This window comes from Electrona antarctica (genome assembly GCF_951216825.1).
Source record: "Electrona antarctica genome assembly, chromosome: 17".
Lineage (NCBI taxonomy): Eukaryota > Metazoa > Chordata > Actinopteri > Myctophiformes > Myctophidae > Electrona > Electrona antarctica.
The window spans coordinates 27,020,939-27,041,216 of record NC_136798.1 but is presented as its reverse complement, the minus strand read 5'-3'; the positions used below and the strand labels follow the sequence as shown (position 1 = coordinate 27,041,216).

General features: G+C 41.9%; 3 protein-coding genes across 3 annotated transcripts in view; 1 reads left to right on the top strand and 2 right to left on the bottom strand.

The window, feature by feature from the left end:
- The window catches only part of ddhd1b (DDHD domain containing 1b), a 27,131-nt gene extending 23,540 nt beyond the window's left edge, over window positions 1-3,591 (bottom strand). The window contains exons 1-3 of the mRNA XM_079527036.1: window positions 2,809-3,591; window positions 1,721-1,907; window positions 347-629 (exon numbers count right to left, since the gene is read on the bottom strand). Of these exons, the coding sequence (XP_079383162.1) occupies window positions 347-629; window positions 1,721-1,907; window positions 2,809-3,218 (880 nt within the window). The 5' untranslated portion in view covers window positions 3,219-3,591. The remainder of the gene's footprint in view (window positions 1-346; window positions 630-1,720; window positions 1,908-2,808) is intronic.
- Window positions 3,592-3,758: 167 nt separating this feature from the next.
- On the top strand, window positions 3,759-7,572 carry cgrrf1 (cell growth regulator with ring finger domain 1). Its single transcript, XM_079527035.1, has 6 exons — window positions 3,759-3,983; window positions 4,932-5,068; window positions 5,248-5,419; window positions 5,713-5,860; window positions 6,408-6,515; window positions 6,819-7,572. The coding sequence occupies exons 1-6, from the start codon at window positions 3,880-3,882 to the stop codon at window positions 7,158-7,160; spliced, it is 1,011 nt and encodes a 336-aa protein (XP_079383161.1). The 5' UTR covers window positions 3,759-3,879; the 3' UTR covers window positions 7,161-7,572.
- A 183-nt stretch (window positions 7,573-7,755) lies between these two features.
- LOC306941512 (26S proteasome regulatory subunit 10B-like) lies at window positions 7,756-18,274 on the bottom strand. The gene is made up of 14 exons (XM_079527034.1): window positions 18,131-18,274; window positions 17,208-17,287; window positions 17,079-17,118; window positions 16,511-16,563; window positions 16,287-16,354; window positions 14,086-14,200; window positions 12,904-12,991; window positions 12,723-12,784; window positions 11,947-12,070; window positions 11,458-11,519; window positions 10,421-10,541; window positions 9,912-9,992; window positions 9,531-9,602; window positions 7,756-8,361 (listed from the first exon to the last, which is right to left on the bottom strand). Exons 1-14 carry the CDS (start codon window positions 18,219-18,221, stop codon window positions 8,243-8,245), a joined length of 1,176 nt encoding a protein of 391 aa, XP_079383160.1. The 5' UTR covers window positions 18,222-18,274; the 3' UTR covers window positions 7,756-8,242.
- Window positions 18,275-20,278: the final 2,004 nt, after the last annotated feature.

The following is a 20,278-nucleotide window of genomic DNA, read 5'->3' as shown; positions in this document are numbered from 1 at the left end:
AACACTTATAAAAGCATGATGCTAATGAGACTGTATGAGAAGAGGAAAACCACAACTGGAAAGGTGATTCATTCTGTCCATGTGCACGCTTAGTGTTGCGTTAATGATTGTGATACTGTTGTAAATTGGGGAATAGTGATAAAGATTATTAATGACATGAGTTGTGAGTGAGACTTCAGGGCAATTCATCTGTTCAATAGGCTAAGGGTAGTAGTAGTAGTAGCAGCAGTGGTAGTAATACACATTACAATTGGTATCTATCTTTATCTATTTGTATCTCTCAAGTGGACCAGTTAACTACGCCACTTTGTCATTATAAAACAAATATAGGAGTAAGGCTGCTCACGGTTCCAGTACACGGGGTAGCATTCCTTCTCTTTGATGTCCACTTCATATAGACCTCCTCGCACGCACACAGCCTCCACGTTGTTGATGCTGCTGCTGCCTGCATCCAGCTCCCAGTCAGAGGACACAGAGGACCCGCGCTGTGCGCTTCCTCCCGCCGCCGCCGGCTCGGCGGGAACGGCCGCCTCGGTGTCGCTCTCCGCCTGGATCTCCTCGTCGGAGGCAAACGTGTCGTCGCCCTCGTCGCTGGGAAGGCGAAGAGGAGCAGGACCTCGGCGTCTCACCTATGGGTGCAACGGTTTGTTTATCGGTAACAAAGATAATCGATAATAAATAGGCCTAATTGATGTGTGAAAATAAGTGAAAAAGAATTCTAAAAATGTCAAAATTATTGTAAACAGCTTGTATAGGCCTATAATGGCTATTTTTTGAGTGGTGTAAACCACTCCTACAACTGGCTTTTGTGTGCAGAAAAAAATGAGCATGGTTGCTATGTTCGAAATAATTTCTGACGTAATTAAATCACACCCGGGTGAACTGGATGACCGTAGCAACCATGCTCATTTTTTCTGCACAAAAAAAGCCAGTTGTGAAATCACATCCGGGTGTGATTTCATTACGTCAGACATTACGTCAGACCACAGCTGATCATGCTATATAAAACCTTACACCACTCAGTTCACACGGGTGTGATTTTTATATTTCAGCAGAGTTTGCTACTTTGTTGCACTGTGCAGAACAATTTTTATCTATATTAAACCTCTCGATTAGTCGAGTAATTGAGAATAGGCTATCAATGAATAGATTGTTTTTAAGTGGTGCAACCACTTCCTTAAGTGACTATGTGTGTGGGTGGGTGGCTGGGTGGCTGGCTGGGTGCGTCTGAGCACGAAAACAGCATGGTTGTTTTTCACCACCTGTACGCAACCTAACACACACACAAACACACACGCACATATTAACTGTATATATGGTGATTTTGGGTGTGCCAGTATAGTACAGTGACAGTACAGTAGTACAGTAGAGGGACCCCCACACGGTAACTCTGTCATTTCTCAACCGTTTCGGACGCGGGGCGGCTTGCCGGAATCGGGCCGGCACCCTGGGTGCGTTCCTGTGGGTCTGGAACCCCCCCCCCCCCCCCCCCCCCCAGCGGGGACCCCCACACGGAGTTGCACCACTTACTTCACACGGGTGTGATTTTTAGATTATTCATGGTTATTTTACATTTTACAAATAATACTTGATGGGTTCATTGTTAGCCTATATAAGAAACGAAAAACATCCTTCTCGATTATTCAAATAATCAAGGGAGAAAAAAGTATAATAGAATAATCGCTAGGGAAATCATGGACAGTCGTATAGTCCCATATACCCTGTCTGGGTTCTGTTCGCAGAAGCGCTGGTAGACCATCTCGATCTTCAGCGAGTCGTGTCCGATGAACGGCTTCCACGTGCGCTTGTCCTCCTTGTAGAACCAGCGCAGCTCCTCCGGGCCCAGCTCTGTCACCACCTCCCCGCGGTGCCGCGAACTGGTGGAGCGGTTCCGCTTCTTGGCAGGGCTGTCACGATCAGGACACTTTACTTGTCGATTAATTGTCACACAAATAATTGCGATTAACGATTTAATTTGCGTTTTTTTGGCATTGAACATTGGAACATAATATATAGACAAAATAAAAGATTACATTTATATTTGGATTTTAGGAAATAAATTGCACAGGGCATATAATGATAAATAACCTAAAGCGGCACTATAGGCTAACTTTCCTCTTCTACCCCAGATTTATTTTTATTTATTTTTTTAATGTTTTTATTGTGGCTTTCGCCTTTATTTTATATTTTTTGGAGGGACAGACAGTTAAGTAGGCTGACAGGAAATGGAGAGAGAGATGGGGGGAAGACATGCAGTAAAGGCCGTCGGGATCGGGAGTCGAACCCACGGCACACTGCCAGACTGGATTACCAGCCAAGGTGCCTGGACCACTGAGCCATGGCCCAGGCCTCTACCCCAGATTTCAACACGGTTTCCTCTGCAAGAGCTGACTTTTTAACCATTGGGTAATATAGAGCCTGCCTGCTTGCTCAATGCTCAGGGGATAAATTGAATTTTGTCAGATACAAGGCATGACCTTTGACAAGAGGCCTAAATGTCTCAATAGAGTAGCAGGGAAACTAAATACAACCAGCCTATTTGTATAAGTAGACCATATACAGATTGGATACAAAATTGTGCCTATTTAATAATGTTATACTTAAAATATATAGTGGAAATAGTAGATCTACAAGCTCACAACGCATGGCGTTGCAAGCTTGTACTGTAGATGTAGGCTCTGATATGTCCACAATTGTTTTTGAAAATGTTTGAAAATGTAGGCATTGATTTTTTTTTAAACAAATACAAATAATTATCAATAACCATAACTACGGCCAATTAGCCTATAATAATTGTAAATAGCCTACTTCTTGCTGGACGAGACGTTCCCGTCACTTTCCGTGTAGTCGTTGGGGTCGAGGACATCCAGATAGGATGTACCCCCTCCGGGATCGGCGGCATGATGATGATGATGATGATGATGGTGATGATGGAGGAGATGATGGGAGTGGTGGTGGTAAGCCGAGTAGGCGTCCTCCCCCAGGCCAAGGATCATGCCGTCCTCCGACTGGTGGAAGCGGGGGTCCCCTAACAGCGGCAGGTGTCTGCTGTCAATCCCCGGCATCATCGGCTCCCCGCCTTGGACGATGATGTCCACCATCGGGTCCTCGTAGCAGGGGGACATGTCGTTGGCCATGTCCCAGTCGCTACTGCTGACGGAGTTGTTCTCGGAGCTCTGTTGACGGATGAACAACGGGTCATCCTTTAAATTGCTCATCTTCTTGTCAAAGCGCGATGTTTTCTCAATCGTTGTTGTGTGTAAAAAAAATCGCTGTAGTTCAATAGGCCTACATAGAAATAAACAGTCAGTATGCCCCTTCTTCCATCACCATCATCACCAGGGCTACCATGATGAAGACTAGGCTATAGCATAAACCGGGGGTTTATAGCACTTTCCCTGCCTCAGCATCTGGCACCATCTGTGCGCCAGATAACGCACGATGCTCAACATTACAAAGCCTCAAATAACCGTTAACCTTAATACGATTAAACGTTCCATTTTGCCCTCTGATGGTGTCCTATCTGATCACAGTTATTAGAAATAATAATAGCCTACCAAACCCTCACACAAAACACTGCATTTACTAGAGCGCTCAATGGATGATAGAAGCTATGTATACGTGCTCCTCCCAAATGCGTGTAAAATACGCATCACTTTGTACAAGCGCGATCTGTGCTGGAAAGTAGCAGATCCACAAGCTCAGAACGCGACGCGTTGTGAGCTTGTAGATCAGCTGCTGCTTTCGCCCCGAAGCCACGACCAATCCCCTCACAGGCCACCGTCCGTGTACGGAAGTGTGTTGTTGATGATGTCAGTGCATGGATGTTGTTGTTTATCCTCGGATTTTAGGACAAAATCGGGTTGAAATCCATATGAAATGGTCGCCGTGTTTCTAGTGACGCTGTATGAATACTCCCCGTTGTTTTACATTAGCGTCGTGTCGTTATGTTTCGTTGTCACGGCGGCGATGGTCCTTGGCTGGTAAGTAAATACTGGTTTTGTGTCACGTAATAACAAGGACGACGATGATGTTGTGGTAAATGTTGTCATTTGTCAAAATATGTTGTTAATTAAATACATGTTAAGGTTACAGTAGCGCCTCGTTTCAATTTTGGGATCAGCAGCATCAGCTAGCCTTGGAAGACTATATAGATTTATTTGATTTGATCGAGTCTGACTTTTACATTATGCAAAATGTCAAAATCAATAAAATACTATGCCATAGTCTTGATTCGAGGCGGTCCGAATGGATGGATCAGCATCATTTGTAATTTGGACGTGTGTCACCCATACGATGTCGCAACAGTTCTGCATCGGAGTTGCTTTGCCAAAAAGACCTGTAGATCTCAGTTCCTTTTCTTTCTTTTTTTTGGCAAGCGACACCGCCATACTATGGGGTATAAATTAGGCTTTTAATCTACGTCGGTGACAGGACTATAATTATTGTCCGCGTCATACCAACGAATTGCTGTTGTTGGCTTGGCGTGAATTCAGTGTGAGCACTTTAAAGTTTATACATGTATTTTTCCCGGTGATTGTCAATTAACGGAGGCAATAATTTAAGTCTGTTTTTGGCAAGTGCATCATCATCATCATGGCTTTCTTTAGCCTTGGTGCCAGCAAGCCCATAAAAAAGAAAGGGGACATGGTCTAATAATAATAATGGCTTAACTGTGAAACTCTGGCTTCATATCGATTACATCAGCCCTAAGGGGACTTGGGGACACACAGAACAAACTGGGCTCCAAGTAAGCAATAGACTGGCCATAGCCTGGAGACAGTGGAACTGATTGATGACAGTTAAAAACAAACAATTAAAAACAAATATTCAGGTATTGACTTTGCCTGTGTAGTGTTTGTGAGATTAGCCAGGAAGGATTTTATGGTTTCTGTCCTAGACTTCATATTGCTTAATTCTGTACCCTATAGGTTTGGGTTTGATGTGCCAGTGATACTACGGAGTTCTGATGAGTCAGAATCAGTGTTACCAGTACCAGAGAAGAGGATGGTTCAGGTGACCAACCCCTTTGCCCTGGAGGTGGGCTCTGGGCTGGCCTCCATTACTGGTAAGAACACATTCACTCACCACTCAAGCTGAGAGTATTACAAAAAAAACACAAAAGCACTAAGGCTTGTTTCCATTGGGGTCCTCCATAGCCAAAGCTAGCCTAGAAATAAACTAACATGTGGCTTTGGTTCCTCTGCTCACCACATCTAACACATAATACATCTCCATTCCTTCTAGAGGGTGTATCTCTGAAGCCTTGCTGCCTGGAACCATGTGTGTTGACCTGTTTCTGGGGTTGTGGGGTCCATGCCCTCCAGGGGGCTTTCCAGGCACACCAATATGCCCAAAGACTCACCACCCCACAGCAGTTCCAGCACATCCTCCAGTACCAGTACAGCCACAGATTCCAGTATCCTTTATGACACAGCACTTGGAACTGGAAGAGAGTAGTTCTCAAACTTTTAAATTCCAATGAGTCGGACCTGCATAAGTCTGAGAGTGTACAAAATGTATTACAGACCTGTAAGGGTCGAATTAGAACCCTCTGGAACCCTGAGGGTTCCTGCTGAATCCCACTTTGAAAACCACTGGTGTTAGTAGGAATGTAATTTATGTATATTTGGGAATCTGTGTTCCAGTTATATCCAATAAGTCCATGTCAAGGCATGTGCTGTGTGTTAAATCCCTTCACCAACCACTCAGAATTGGCAGTGGAGATGAAGAAGAGGTTCACATGGTCTTACCAGCTGATCTGGGAATCACAGACTTTGGTCCATTGCCAAGAGATCGCTACCCTCTAGTGGCGGTGTTGACTCTGGCACAGCCAGAAGCCAGGGAGGCATACAACATTGTGAGTCCTAGTAATGAGCATGATACTACCTACTGCTGCACCGTAACCTGACTTTAGGACGATTCTGAAAATGCCTTCTAAATCAGTACTCACACTTTCAAGATTAGTAAAAAGAAGAAAAAAAGGGCAGATGTACAAGCTTGCAGTGCGGTATGAAATGACGCGCTCTGAGCTTGTATATATCTGCTATTTTTGAATAGCCAACGCAAAATCTAAAATGACAGCCCAAAGTCCTATTTTGGGCTGGTCATTGTAGGCTACATCTTCAAAAAAAATGGTCACTTCTCCATTGGAATTAAAAGCCACATGACACAAATACAGGAAATCTGTCAAAGATGTCTAGTAGTATGATGTTGACCAAAGACAGTAGGTCTTTGGTCATACTCAGTGGTGTATTACATACACGCAAAATGCCTACCCTGTGAAAAGTGTGAATATGAAGTTTGTACTATGATCCATTGAAGTGTGAAAGCCTGTTTGTGACTCTTGTACTGCTTTTCTTTTTTGTTGCTGTATTTGTGCTTCTGTTGCTTGCTTTCCTGTCCAGGTGGCCAGTGTGACAGTCATCCATGTACCTGATGACAAATATGGCCTTTCTGCACGCACCCTGTTTCAATACCTTCTCACCTCACAGGGGAACATGTATGAGCTAAAGGTATGGCATGGGGGATGTACTAACCACAGTTTCTGCCGCGTTCTGAAATATTGCTTCATTTTCTGAAAACTTTGCTTGTTGGATAGGTCCGTCAAGTAAAACTTCACTTGCAATGCACATTACATACAACATGTGTTTCAACAGAAATACACAACAAATAGATACAAAATGGTGCCTTGGGGTAGTTAATCGAGTAATGTCCAAGAAAATCAAACTTGGCTGCCAAATAAGTGGATGAATGGCTTCTCACGGGCTTTTACAACAAAACGGTGACACCAGCACAATGTCTCTCATTTCCCACAGCCTCTGTTCATGTCAGCAGAGGACGGCGAGTCGTTTGGACCATCAGACTCAGACCAAAGCACAGAGCACCCAGAGGCACCACAGCACAGCGACACAGAGCCCAGTGAAGCCCCGGAGCAACCCCAACTAGAGGACGGCGACGAAGAGGACTGCTGTGAGAAAAAAGGCAAAGACTGCGTTGTTTGCCAGAATGCACCCGTGAACCGCGTGCTGCTGCCGTGCAGACACGCATGCGTGTGTGACAGCTGCGTGTCGCGCTTTCAGCACTGTCCCATATGCAGAGCCTTCGTGCTGGAGTCCTTTGGTCTGTTACACGGGCCAGTTTTATTAGAAGAGGAATGAGCCAACGCTGTATTTAACAAGTTAATATTATTTATTAGCACTGGATTGTTATTAGTTCATTAGACCAAATAACAGAATATTCTATGTATATATTGTTGTATGTTATGTACATATTTATTCCATGGAGAATATTTAGCCGAATAGTAGATTCATGTTCAGTACAAACTCCCATTGAGTGAAGGTTTTAACTAAGTAGAATTCTAAATGAAACTTTGTTTGGAATGTGTATGAAATGCACACGAGTGTAAATTCGTACTTGTTGCCGCTTTTTGATTGCATTTCGACAACACGTGTCAATCTCTGAATGTAGTCACAGTATTTCAAGAGATGATGCAATCTCGCTCATGGACCTCATGGTAGGACCTATTTCAAGCAATGCAAGTGAGCAAAGTAATAAAGGGCTTTGATCATATGCAACAGTGGTTACCAGTGAGCAATTCACTGATTCTTATCACACATTGGAAGTCACATTCCTCAAATTGCCTGTGAATGAATTGATGTGTTTTGGATCAGTTTAAGAAGGCGACAAATAAAATATGTTTTAATTTAGGCTGTCAATGTGTTAACAGTAGCTAGACTAGCCTTATCTATGAAATAAAATAAGACAATAGTGTTAATTGTAAGGCTTAATTTTATTATATACTTTTATACAAATGTAATGATGAATCTCAGATACATAGCAGGAAAGTCAGACTAGAGACTTATAGCATGAAGTGAATACTACTTGAGGTCACTTTGTTGGCAACTGTAAATAAATTATACTATGTCGCTTTCCACAAACATACAAAATAAGTAACGTTGTTTTGTTTTTATGGCCTTTTATGGGATAGTTATAACACAGCAAAACGCATATCCCACTTTGAAAACTTGCAACCTAAACTATACTTCAGTCCCTCTGGGGTCTATCCTTGCCCGCCCCCTCCCCAGTATACCAAATCTCTTTGCTAAAAAATAGCCTATCCACAAGCTCACACTGATCATATTGTGACACGCTGTGAGCTTGTGGATCTGCAATGTTCTCCCCCAGAATAGGGACTCTAGGGTTCATGTGGTAAAGAAAAGAAAAACAGACACAAAAGCATTTATAAAGGCTTGTAGTCCAACTTTGACTCCAGTTTCTTGGAATCTCCCACCTTGCGCACAGCTTTCATAAAGTCCTCCTGAGTGACATACTCACGGTCCGCACGGATGGCAAACAATCCTACAGACAAACACAAAGTCAACATAAACTAACTAAGAGACATCTGTGTAGGGGTCAACAGATGATGGGGGAAAAATATTGATGAATCGATTTTGGGGTCATGGATGACACATTTAATAGTAACTAATAGCACAAATAGCAGATCTACAGTACAAGCTCAACATGCCTCATCAAGCTCATAGATTGGCTATATTCGTGTGGCACCGTTGTATGCTGAAGTATGAAACAGTGTGTAAGTGGTTAATCGACAAATACAAATGTAGTTTATTTAAACTAAATTTGTTGATATATAGTCTTCTTTTTTTAAGTAATCGATAGAATACTAAGAAAATGTGTATCTGTGGATACAATCTTGAATGGGTACATATTCATTCAGTCAAATCCCCTATGGCTAGGGATATGTAACTCATTTGGTAATACCGGGAATTATTTTGTTAGTTATATTGTAATCACTATTAAAGGTGAATTCCAGACTAGCTGTTTTCTTACCGTAAAATTATTAACATAACATATCCACTGTTCATTGAAAGAAGCAAAAAATGATATGTACTCATGCCGAGCACTCCTCAGCTCAGACCGTGGACGGCGGGTGAATCGCTATTCAACTACAAATTATATTCTAAATGAAAATAACTATGATATCAGCACCTACCGATCCACTTGGGGACTTCAAGATCCAAGGTGGTTAAGTTAGAACAAGCTAAAACAGCAGTGAAAACGGGCCCTTAACAAAACTACGCTCACCATTTCCAATTGTCACTTTTGTCTTCTTTAGCAATTAAACTGACTTGTTTCTAGAGTCCGGAAATATGCTGATATGCATAGGTAAAATCACAATAAATGATCACACAGTATCACATTCTGTGTTTATACATGTCACACGCAGAATTAAATATAAGTAATATATGCCATATTTTTTAAAACATTATGTAGAAAGGATCTAGGCCATTTGGTTAAATAAAACACTGATGCAGTTAAGGCTACAATTTATTTTGTTGATCTTAATGATGAATACAAGCAGTATGCCATCATGTTTATTAGACCATCTCGGGCAAAGGTAATTTTGTGCAATAAAAACAATTTAGTTTATTTATCTAAGAAATTGTCTCTTGGATTTAATAAGCTGATTTAGTAATGGTTTCAGTTTTGAAAAACAATCCCAACCCTACCTGCTTCTGTGCACACATTCCTTAGATCGGCTCCATTGAATCCATCAGACAGCTTCACGATGGCTTCATAATCTGACAGACAGTAATAATGAACAATGTGTTTAAAAGCAGACTAATGGTCAACATCAATTAATGATTTAATTGTGTTTTTGGCATTGTACAATAAACATAAATTCAAAAGGCTATTACGGTGCCAAATGAGTTAATTTCATCCGGCTATTTTTATACAGATAAATGAAAACGATTCCAGAGATATGCAAAATAATTGTGATTAGCTCCAATAATTGCGACATAGCAAATTTGTAATAATTTTGACAGGCCTAACACTGAGTACAATATCTTATTGTGGAAAGAGATGAGTCATGTAGCGTTTTAACAAACCTATTTCTCCATGTTTAGTGATTGGACTCGCGTGGATCTTCATAATGTCTAGACGAGCTTGCTCATTGGGCAGCTCGATATCTGTACAAACAGAAGAAGTTATTTTAGTCCGTCTTAATGACAACTCAGTGGTACAATGAGTGAAAAAAAGAATATATAATATAATATATAACAGAAAGGTGCACAGCACACCGGTCCTTGTGAGGTGCCAGCCAACGGGAAAAATACTAGAAAGGGAACAAATGTATAGCCGCACAATCATAGCTGCCAAATGCTGTTTATTGTGTACACAGAGAAAACAAAAGACAAAACATAAAAATATCACCTAAAATCAGAAAAGACAAAATGCAAGAAAACAACAAGCAACAAATACAGTAAATTTAGATAGGCATAGCATGATATAGCATGAACCCGACATATATCATTTGGGCAATATATAAATATGTATGGACATCTTTCAGCATGGAAACGATTATGCTAAATATCCTAGAGTGGAGCGGTGAGCTTACGTATTTTGCGGTCCAGCCTGCCAGGACGCAGCAGAGCGGGATCCAATGTGTCAGGTCTGTTAGTGGCCATGATCATTTTTACTCTGTGCAGGGTGTCGAAACCGTCCATCTGGTTCAGCAGCTGAGGATCACACAGGATTCAAATGAGTCAAGTTAAAGTTGAATACATGTTTATGGTTAGGGCTGCAAGATTGTTGCATATCATAGCTGTCGGGCAGTATGTTCTCCATATTTCATATTTTCTATATTTCTTCATGAATTTTTCATGTCCTCCTAGTTTATACCTTATTGAATGCCAGTGTCGTCCAAAAGTAGCAAAAATAGCAGATCTACAATGTATTTTTTACAATTTGTTTTAAATGTTTGGAAATGTTCTTAAAAGAACGAAAATACATCGCATGGATGCAACTGGGACGTATCCTCAGTGATGTATCCCAAGGTCATCGGGGTTTCGGTTCTCACGAACATCATACCCCTCACTCGGGTGACCCAGCCGGGATGATCAAGTCCCGACTTACGTACCAGTAGCTACCCTCGATCAGACCCACTAGGGAAAGACCAGGGCCACACAATCCGTTGGAACCACTCCGGAACTACTATGCCGGGACTGAGAGGTACTAGGCTCTGTGGGTTGACTCCTGTCCGGGCCCCTCCTACATCTCACCAGGTCCACTCCTGCTCTCACCAGGAGTACAGCTAGGACCTGTGTGTTGCACCAGACTCCCAGCACCAGACACTTCATTCAGGAGTGGTGGATTCTTGAGCCGCAATGGTTCTGCAGGCTCCATCGCTGGGCAATGGTAGTACTGCAGGCTCCACTTGCGGCTCGAATGGCCCTCCTAAAGGCCTCACAGAAGGTTTTTGGGCTTCCTCCTCACGGAGGATGCAGGCTGGGGCGCTAACCCATACTGCTCCTGAGGTGCCGTCTACTACAAATAATAATAATAATAATAATAATAGGAATGCCAGGTTCAAAGTGGTTACTGATGACTAAAAACTGTTCTCCCTCAAGCTGTCTAGTAAATGGAAGTGAGTACCTCCATAAGAGTCCTCTGAATCTCTCTGTCTGCTGAAGTTCCCTCTGAGAAACGACGGCCACCTGAAATACATGAAGGAACAAACACATTAATATTGATCACACATTAATTTGACCTTCAAGGGACCATTTAGCAGAGCAGACCTGAACACTGACTGCAAGTCTGCAACCATAAAATAAACTTCAATTCCACAAGCAAACAGCTGTGAGATCAATCAAGGACAGAGCCAGTGACCTGACAATACTATATAGATCTGGAAGATGATACTGGAAGATGAAATAAATCCAAGTGCAATACTGTACAAGCCATACGCCCTGGCCTGTGTGTGTGTGTGTGTTGTGTGTGTGCACGTGCGGCTGCGCAACAGTGACACTTGGTGGTCAACAAACGGAGAAATGAACAGAGAAATTCCTAATTTCTGCTGGTGATGCGAATGAAGAAAATAAGCCTTCTAAAACATCCTGACTTCAAAGCAATCCAATGGCTCACCAATGGCATCGATCTCATCCATGAAGATGATGCAGGGCTGGTGGTCTCTGGCGTAGTTGAACATCTCTCTAATCAACCGTGCACTCTCACCAATGTACTTATCCACAATGGAGCTGGACACCACCTGTAACACACACACACACACACACACACACACACACACACACACACACACACACACACACACACACACACACACACACACACACACACACACACACACACACACACACACACACACACACACACACACACACACACACACACACACACACACACACACACACACACACACACACACACACACACACACACACACACACACACACACACACACACACACACACACACACACACACACACACACACACACACACACACACACACACACACACACACACACACACACACACACACACACACACACAGGTTTTCAAAAACTTTAACAGGACATTTCAATACATTATAGCAGCGGTTCCCAAGCCTTTTTGGCCATGCACACCCTGTTACCTCGACCTGGCTGACGCACCCCCCACATGGAAATATAAATTGCATAAGCTATATAGTTTGGGAACCACTGCATTATAGGATTTAAAATCCAGGCATTTAGCAGGTGCTCTTATTCAGAGTGACTTACAAAGTGCAAGAGTAAACAACATCATGAACCCTAGTCAATGGTAAATGGTCATGTAAGTCGGGTGAAATGAACAACATTGAACAATGTAGTGCATCAACACTAACACTAATATATGTGTAAACATGGTGATGCTCTTCACCTTTAGAAAATTGCAGTCCAGTTGACTGGCGACAGCTCTGGCTAGAAGAGTCTTCCCAGTGCCTATGGAAAGAATTGTTTGATACCATGAGAAAGGACAGAAGAGAATGAAACCAATAATGTAGGCAGTACTAGGGTTTTACTCTTCTTAATTGAGCTACAAACGTCTACAACAATCTCACCTGGTGGTCCGTAGAGCAGACAGCCCTTTGGAGGGACGATTCCCACTCGCAGGAACAGCTCAGGGTTGGTTAGCGGCAGTTCAATCACCTAACACGGAAATTAAGATTGTTGTTCAACATGTTTGGCAGGACAAGTTCTCTTAGATCAGTGGTCCCCAAACTTTTTGGCCGTTCAGTGTGCACCACCTGTTACCTCCCGACGCTATAAGTCTTGTTGCATTTGGTCGAAAATTATAAATGTTTTAATATGATTATGGCAAATAATCACAGAATGTCACTACACTGAGAGACATGCAGCTGCTCTATACATCTCCTTACAATAGTGTTTACCGGATTTTGCCGTTTATGCTAAATAACACCATAAAACCGCCATTACCATTTCATGTCACGCACCCCCTAGAGGGTGTTCGCGCACCACAAGGGGTGCACGCACCAGTTTGGGAACCCCTGTCTTAGATATACAACTTGACCCAGTATACAGTTGTCTAATGGCTCAGCTTTGAGCCAATCTCTGAACTCAGGGGACTTCAACAAGGGGTCCTCAGATTTACTACAGGGGGAGTGCCAAATATTTGTGTCATAGGAATTAGGAACTTTCTTTTTTAAATTAACCACTTAAACCCTAGCATCTCTATTCTGAGGGGAACCTTAGGTGAAAATAGCAGTTCTACAAGCTTGTAGATCGGCTATTTTCGGCAAAGCGGTATAGGGGGTGAAAAGACCAGACCAAATCCAAGTTTTTGAGGGTTTAAGTGGTTAACACTTAAGACAGCTCAGTGGCCTTGTGGTTAGAGTGTCCGCCCTGTGACTGGGAGGTCGGGGTTCAATCCCCGGCCAGGTCATACCAAAGACTCTAAAAAAATGGGACCCAGTGCCTCCCTGCTTGACACTCAGCATCAAGGGTTGGATTGGGGGTAAGTCCCTGCGACATACTAGCGTCATGTCCAGGGGGTGTACTTGTACATCAAGCTGCCTCACGCTACAGAAACAGGAGATAGGCTCCTGCCCTATGGGCCTCATGGCTCGGCAAGGCTACTTACTCTAAAAATACATACAATTTTATACAATATGTAATGGGGGTGTAGTGGGGCTGCTTCATCTCTGTCAACTCTCAGCTAAGGGGTCCTTTGACGGAAAACTATTTAAGAGCCCTGCTCTAAACTCATCTACTTGATGACACACCTCTCGGAGCTCACGGATCTGTTCAGAGAGGCCTCCGATCTCTGAATACGAGACAATGCCAGGGTCCTCGTGAGACATGTTGTAGACCAGGGGGTCGACCTCTCTGGGCAGGTACCTGGGGGAATAAGAGGGAACACATTTTATGAACACGGAAATCATAAATAGCACATGAAGAGTTTCATACAATCACGTAACGTTGCATACGAGACAAGACAAACCCCTTGGACAGATCTTGCAAGCTGTTGGCTAACCAATTTCAACCTGGCGTCTCCCATTTGGCCCATGTCATTACTAGCAAAACAGCAGATCTACAAGCTCAAAACGCACCATGATGCAACACGTGATCATGTTTGCTATTCAACATACAACAAAGTATAGAGAGCTTAAATGGTTAACCCATTTAGGCCTGGCGTCAAAATAAAAAAAGTCTTCTGAAAGAATATATATTCAAAGATTTGTGCCGCATTTTCACGATTTTTCAAAAATAGCAGACCTACTTGCTCGTAGCGTGCCACTCGGTGGCGCGCTATGAGCTTGTAGATCTGCTATTTTTCAATAGCTAAAGTATAACAATGCTTAGTTAAAACACCAAAAGGGGTTCCCGCCCAGAATGGGTTTTAATCATCTTATAAGTCATCTTATCATTAGAGAATGCTACTATATAATCAACCACTTTAACATAATGTTAGACAACAATGGAACGTGTCGGGGAAGAGAGAAGCCCACAAAATACTTTCTTCCAGTACCATGTTTCTCTCACTAATTAACTACTACTGATGTTGGGTAGGAATGTTATTGTTGTAAGTAGGGGTGTGCTGAAATATCGATGTTGTGATATATATCGATGCTTCCTCCCGCGATACGCCGCCGGCAAATATCGATAAAATCCGGGAGGAAAAACGGGTCGCGGAGCGTCCGTAACGGGGGATAATTCCAGGAGGAAAAACGGGTCGCGTGTCGTCCGTAAAACATGACAAAGTTACTTATTACTAGTAGACTAGTAGCCTTTTATGCATAAAAGGCAGATCTGCTAGCAACATGGGGCTGCTGTCTGCAGTCACAGCAGCCCCATGTTGCTAGCAGATCTACCTTTTATGAAACAAACGAGCTCTCTCTCTCTCTCTCTCTCATTGTGAATGTACCCCGTTGAAGTTACAAGAGTTAGATCACTGCAGTGTTGCACTGTTCATATAAGCTGCTTTGATATTATAGGAACTAGCCTACCATATCATTTATTTTATTATTTGTCTTCATTTGTCATTAGCCTAACTGTAGGCCTAGATACAGATATTTGAATGTGCAATAAATAGGCTGGACTACAGTACTGTAGTATATCTCAGTTGAAGTTAGCCTATATATATTTGTGACCAGATTTGACTGAGGGACTGCCATTGGATTTTCATTTTTCATGTCATATGAAAGCAGGGAATCATAGCTTCAAATTGACATTTCAAGTTAAATTGATGTGTTGATACCCTGAAGAAGGCAGTTGTACTGCCGAAACGTTGGTTTTTACTCGGCATCCTAATAAATAATCGGCTCTTTGGCTATCAGTGTGTGCAGCCACTCTTTTGTCTTTTTAAGACTTAACTCTTTTGATGTTATTACCATAAGGAATATTGTTATAAAAAAAGTGACCAGTGAGCACCTGCAACTGCACTGTTTAATATCTCATGAGGACTTGGTTTCAATAGGCTACATGAGCCAAGCACATTTTTACTGGGTTCTAACTGACACAAAATGTGATTTATTCATTATGATCAGTTTGAAAAGTAGAAATATACTGTAGGCCTCCTTCTTATAGCTGCCTCCTTCCAATAAAAGACCGGTATCAGAATCAGTTGAGACAAATAAAAGCCTGGATTAAAAATTGAGGATTTACGGTAGTAATTCCTGATTATTGCTTTTTATGTCATTTGTTGTTTTTTTCTAGATCATCACCTCCTTTATTTATACTCAGAAATACAGTTGAGCGCAAGCCCTCACTTTCAATGTAGCCGAGGTTGTTGTAAGTGCACAGTGCGTCTTGTATAGAAAAGAAGGGGGGGGGGGAAGTAAGAAATAAGAAAACTACAATAGTCTCACACATCACTTTGTGGCTCAACCTACAAGCAATGACAATTCAAAGCAATTTTACAGGTTCCCAATGGGCAAGAATTAGTAGAAACAGGTCACATTATTGTTGCCCTCGCCCCACCTACCTCATTATAGTGAGTGTAGTCATATCCAGTGCCACTCTGGTGCCTGGCTTGAGCTCTGACTTATCCAGCTGTGAAGAAAAGTATATCAGATCAAATACAGCATCATTAAAATGTACAAATACCTTGAGTATAGCAACAAGAACACTCTGCAAACACACAGTTCCTCAAGAACAAAAAAGCCTATTTTTTGTTTTAGAACTAACACCTTCCATTAACCTACGCACCTGTCTGCGACATCCAACCACATACCGAGGTCCATTTGTAGCCTTGACAATGACTGTAAAGAGAACCATCACCAATTAAAAACAACATCTTTCAGACTTCCACTCAATTTACATTCAGTTTCAATCTGCAGTATACAGTACAAGAGCACAGTGCCCTAGACCCAGCTAGGTCACATTCAGTACTTGGGGTGCCGGGAAGGTAGGAAGGTATTTTTAACCTACCGTATTTTCCAACATCATATTGCAAATTTGAATGTACTGACATGGTCCTACAGATGTTTGTAGTAAAACCTGGCCAGTAAAATTATATTACGATATGAAACACCTTTTTAAATTGGGCTATGCAGAATTTAACAAGGAAGCACACTCTGGAAATGTGCATCAGCACAGGCTGTCAAAATCCCTGTTATGATGTCAAAACGTTACAAAATACCTATATACCACCACCAGCCCAACTCCAGGATGAAAACGCTGTCCGAGTTGAGGTGACAGATGGGACTAAGTGAATCCAAACTCAAACATTTTAATCTTTAAAAAGGTTGCAAAACGTTATTTTTTATGAACTTACATTTCTCCTCAGTCAGTTGTTTCAGCACTTCTCCAACAATCTACAAGACAGAGGACAATGTCAGAGGAGGTACTGTCAGTGATCAAATAGGAGTTATGTCTTATTTTAACTGTTCACAGTGAGGCTTACCTGTCCGACACTTTGCAGAGCTTTCAGGTCATTCTCTGACTTCTCATATAGCTTGTTCTGTTCTCTGAGCTGCTCTCGCACTGTAAACACAATTTTAACATCGATGCCGTTTATGCTTATTTTATTTGACAAGGACATCAACAACAATCTAAAAAACGATCAAATGAAACAGCACTATGATCACACAATGTATTGTGTGTCTATTAACCATCCCTGCTTTAAACTAACACTCAAATACATTTAAAACTAAAACATTCCAATGACCAATAATTCAACAAACCAATGAAACGCTTGTGTTTCATTGGTTTGTTGAGGGCTGAAGTGCCCTTGAGCAAGGCATTGAACCACTACCATGAAATGTTCTATGAGTAGGGCCTGGCTGGAAACAAGTTCTTGAGCTTAGCCCAGATACCCTGGGTACTAAATATAGTAACTTTGCTTTGCTTTACCATGATCCAAACATTGCATTACCCAATCATTTAACAGAAATAACAGGAATAAGAAGAAGCAATGCTTACTTATTCCTATTTTATTTCCTACCCCTTTTTGCCGAAAAGAACACTGACAGGTACTAAAGAGTAGGAAGGGGACTACCTCAGGGCTACTTGAGGGGGTTCTAATGGACAAAACCGAGAAATTGACCGAATTCCATTTGTATTCTCCGCTTGAAGCCAAAACATTTGAAAACCACTATAAAACCAAATCATTGTCAAATCAACACTGCACTTGTCATCGTTAGCATTAAGCTAGCCGGTTCAGTTCACGTCCATCCATTCATTTTATATGGAGATGCCCACTGCATGACAAAGCACTAGCTAGCTAACTACACGGCTAGCTGCTAACGGCACAGCACGTCCTCTGAACAAATAAAGAAGTTCGTTTTATTATCAGAACACAGGAGGTCTGCGTTGTTAGTTTCTTACGTTCTTTTAACCGCCCGTCAATTTCTTTATGTTCCAGTAATTTCTTCCTGTAGTCTTGAAGTCCCTTATCTCTGCCGTCCGCGTCCGCCATGATGCCGCACTGAATGACGGGAAAAGACGTCACACTTGTTTTGCTTCAAGTCTCCGCCCACGTTGTTTACAATTTTGACAGTCATGTAGGTAGGTGACCACATGGAGCCCTCTGGGGTTGACCATGATGTCCCTCTTTGCGTGGGACAGTCCCTAATTTCCAATACTTTTTAGCTGTCCCACAAATTGAGACCCTGTCCCACATTGTGACTGGCATTTACAAAATACTCCTTTTCCTGCAAGATGTGTTTTTAAGCCTGTTAAAATAATGAGAAATATCCCCTAGGCCAGGGGTTCTCTTCTCAACGTTTTTGGCTGGGGACCCCCGGAAATGCTTTGGCCATGTCTTGCAACCGCTGCCACGCATCGTTCCCAAGTAGGCCGGTGGCCGACTGCGACGGGCACGTACAGGTCTAGTAGAGAAAATACATCATAAATAAATAGCCTACTGAAACCAGATATAATCATTAAGGAAAGTTTATGCATGCACTGTATATGTAAACTCTTAATTTCCATTATCCAGCCATTCAGTTGCAAAATAATTTGGCGATTGATTGATTGATTGATTGATTGATTGATTGATTGATTGACATTTTTATTTCACAGTATGTAGAATGGGTACATTTCAAACGAAAGTCAATACTATGAAAAAACATCCTGTACAGTATGGGAAATAGGGGTGGGGGGGGGGGACTCTCTGACTTTATATGGCTTAGTATATGGCTAGTATTATGGCTTCTCAGAAGACAGTGTTGAGGATAGGAGACAGAAAGTTCTACCAGCTAAACTAGTTTTGTTTGTCAACGTAGCTTAAATAGCTGTGTCAACAGCTTAAATAGCTGTGTCAACGTAGCTTAAAAAGCTCTATTTAATATCTTAAATAGCTTAAATAGCTTTGTCTGATGCAGGTGGTGGTAAGGTAACATACTTTTGAGTTGACTCACACTGTCACACATACTGTAGGCTCTTGTTTGTGGTACAGGTATCACGTACAATACGACACATCTCCTACAACATATTAATTAACATGTCATCCCAACAATTTAAAAAACAATATTCAAACACATTTAGGATTAGATTGTGAATATTAAAAAAGAAGAAATTATGGACAATATTTTTTGTAAAAAAAAGGGCCACATCTTGCCACGGACATGTTTTTTTGTTTTGTTTGTCCATGTACGGACATGTTGATGACCCCTGATCTGCACATACAAACAATGTTCACTGGATCAGTGGAACCCTTAATATGCTTGTGTCGTGGAGCATTTGCTATAACAAAGTATAGATAGACCGCAGAAGTGTCATTGCTGTAACTTGTTATCTGGAATGTGATGCTGTTTCTGCAGGGTGAACTATGCGTAAGCATAATATGCTATTAGTATAATGGATGCCTTATAGAGCGTCGCAGTCCCGCCCCTACCAGGGCCCAGGAAAATTACATTCCATTTTAACCTGTCTCTTAAAAACATCTAGTATTATATGCAGTTATGCACGTTGTAAATGAAGGTGATTTAAGATTAGACTACTGCCTAAATGTAGACTTCCCATACCCTTCAAACCCTAAACACCTGTCGTGTAATACAGCTGGATATTGATTTTGTGCAACAATGTGCAACAATCAAAGAAACCCAGTAAAAAAAAGGGGAAATAGTATACTTTCCAAGAAGCAGGATTACACAGTTATAGCTAATGACTATTTTATAAATGCCGAACAGTAGGATCAATTTACTTCTTTATTTTTTTTAAAGATATTGTTTGGGCTAGTAGGTAGAGAGGAAACGGGGAGAGAGATGGGGACACACACACACACACTCAATTGACATTTTAAACCTTATAATCGAGTTGTTTTTTAGATTGAAATCCAACAAAGCAAGCCAGTTTCTTCCTCATGTTTGTGAGTTGTGACCAAAACGCTGCCTATTAAATCTCTATTGAGGCAGTGCAGTGTGCGCATTCCATAAACTAAGTTGGCATAGTTACATATGAACGGTTCTTAATATGTAGACCTCACAGTACATACAGGGATTAAATGTATGACATGGAATCCAGGGGTCATTA

What these genes read in the sequence shown, in the direction of transcription:
- cgrrf1 (XM_079527035.1), top strand. Translation starts at nt 3,880, where the DNA reads ATGGTCGCCGTGTTTCTAGTGACGCTGTATGAATACTCCCCGTTGTTT. An exon ending in TGGGCTGGCCTCCATTACTG is followed by an intron (nt 5,069 to 5,247) that starts GTAAGAACACAT and finishes CATTCCTTCTAG; the next exon opens with AGGGTGTATCTCTGAAGCCT. An exon ending in GGAACATGTATGAGCTAAAG is followed by an intron (nt 6,516 to 6,818) that starts GTATGGCATGGG and finishes CATTTCCCACAG; the next exon opens with CCTCTGTTCATGTCAGCAGA.
- LOC306941512 (XM_079527034.1), bottom strand. Translation starts at nt 18,221, where the DNA reads ATGGCGGACGCGGACGGCAGAGATAAGGGACTTCAAGACTACAGGAAG. An exon ending in ACTACACTCACTATAATGAG is followed by an intron (nt 14,201 to 16,286) that starts GTAGGTGGGGCG and finishes TTATTCCCCCAG; the next exon opens with GTACCTGCCCAGAGAGGTCG. An exon ending in CAGGCTGGACCGCAAAATAC is followed by an intron (nt 9,993 to 10,420) that starts GTAAGCTCACCG and finishes CTGTTTGTACAG; the next exon opens with ATATCGAGCTGCCCAATGAG.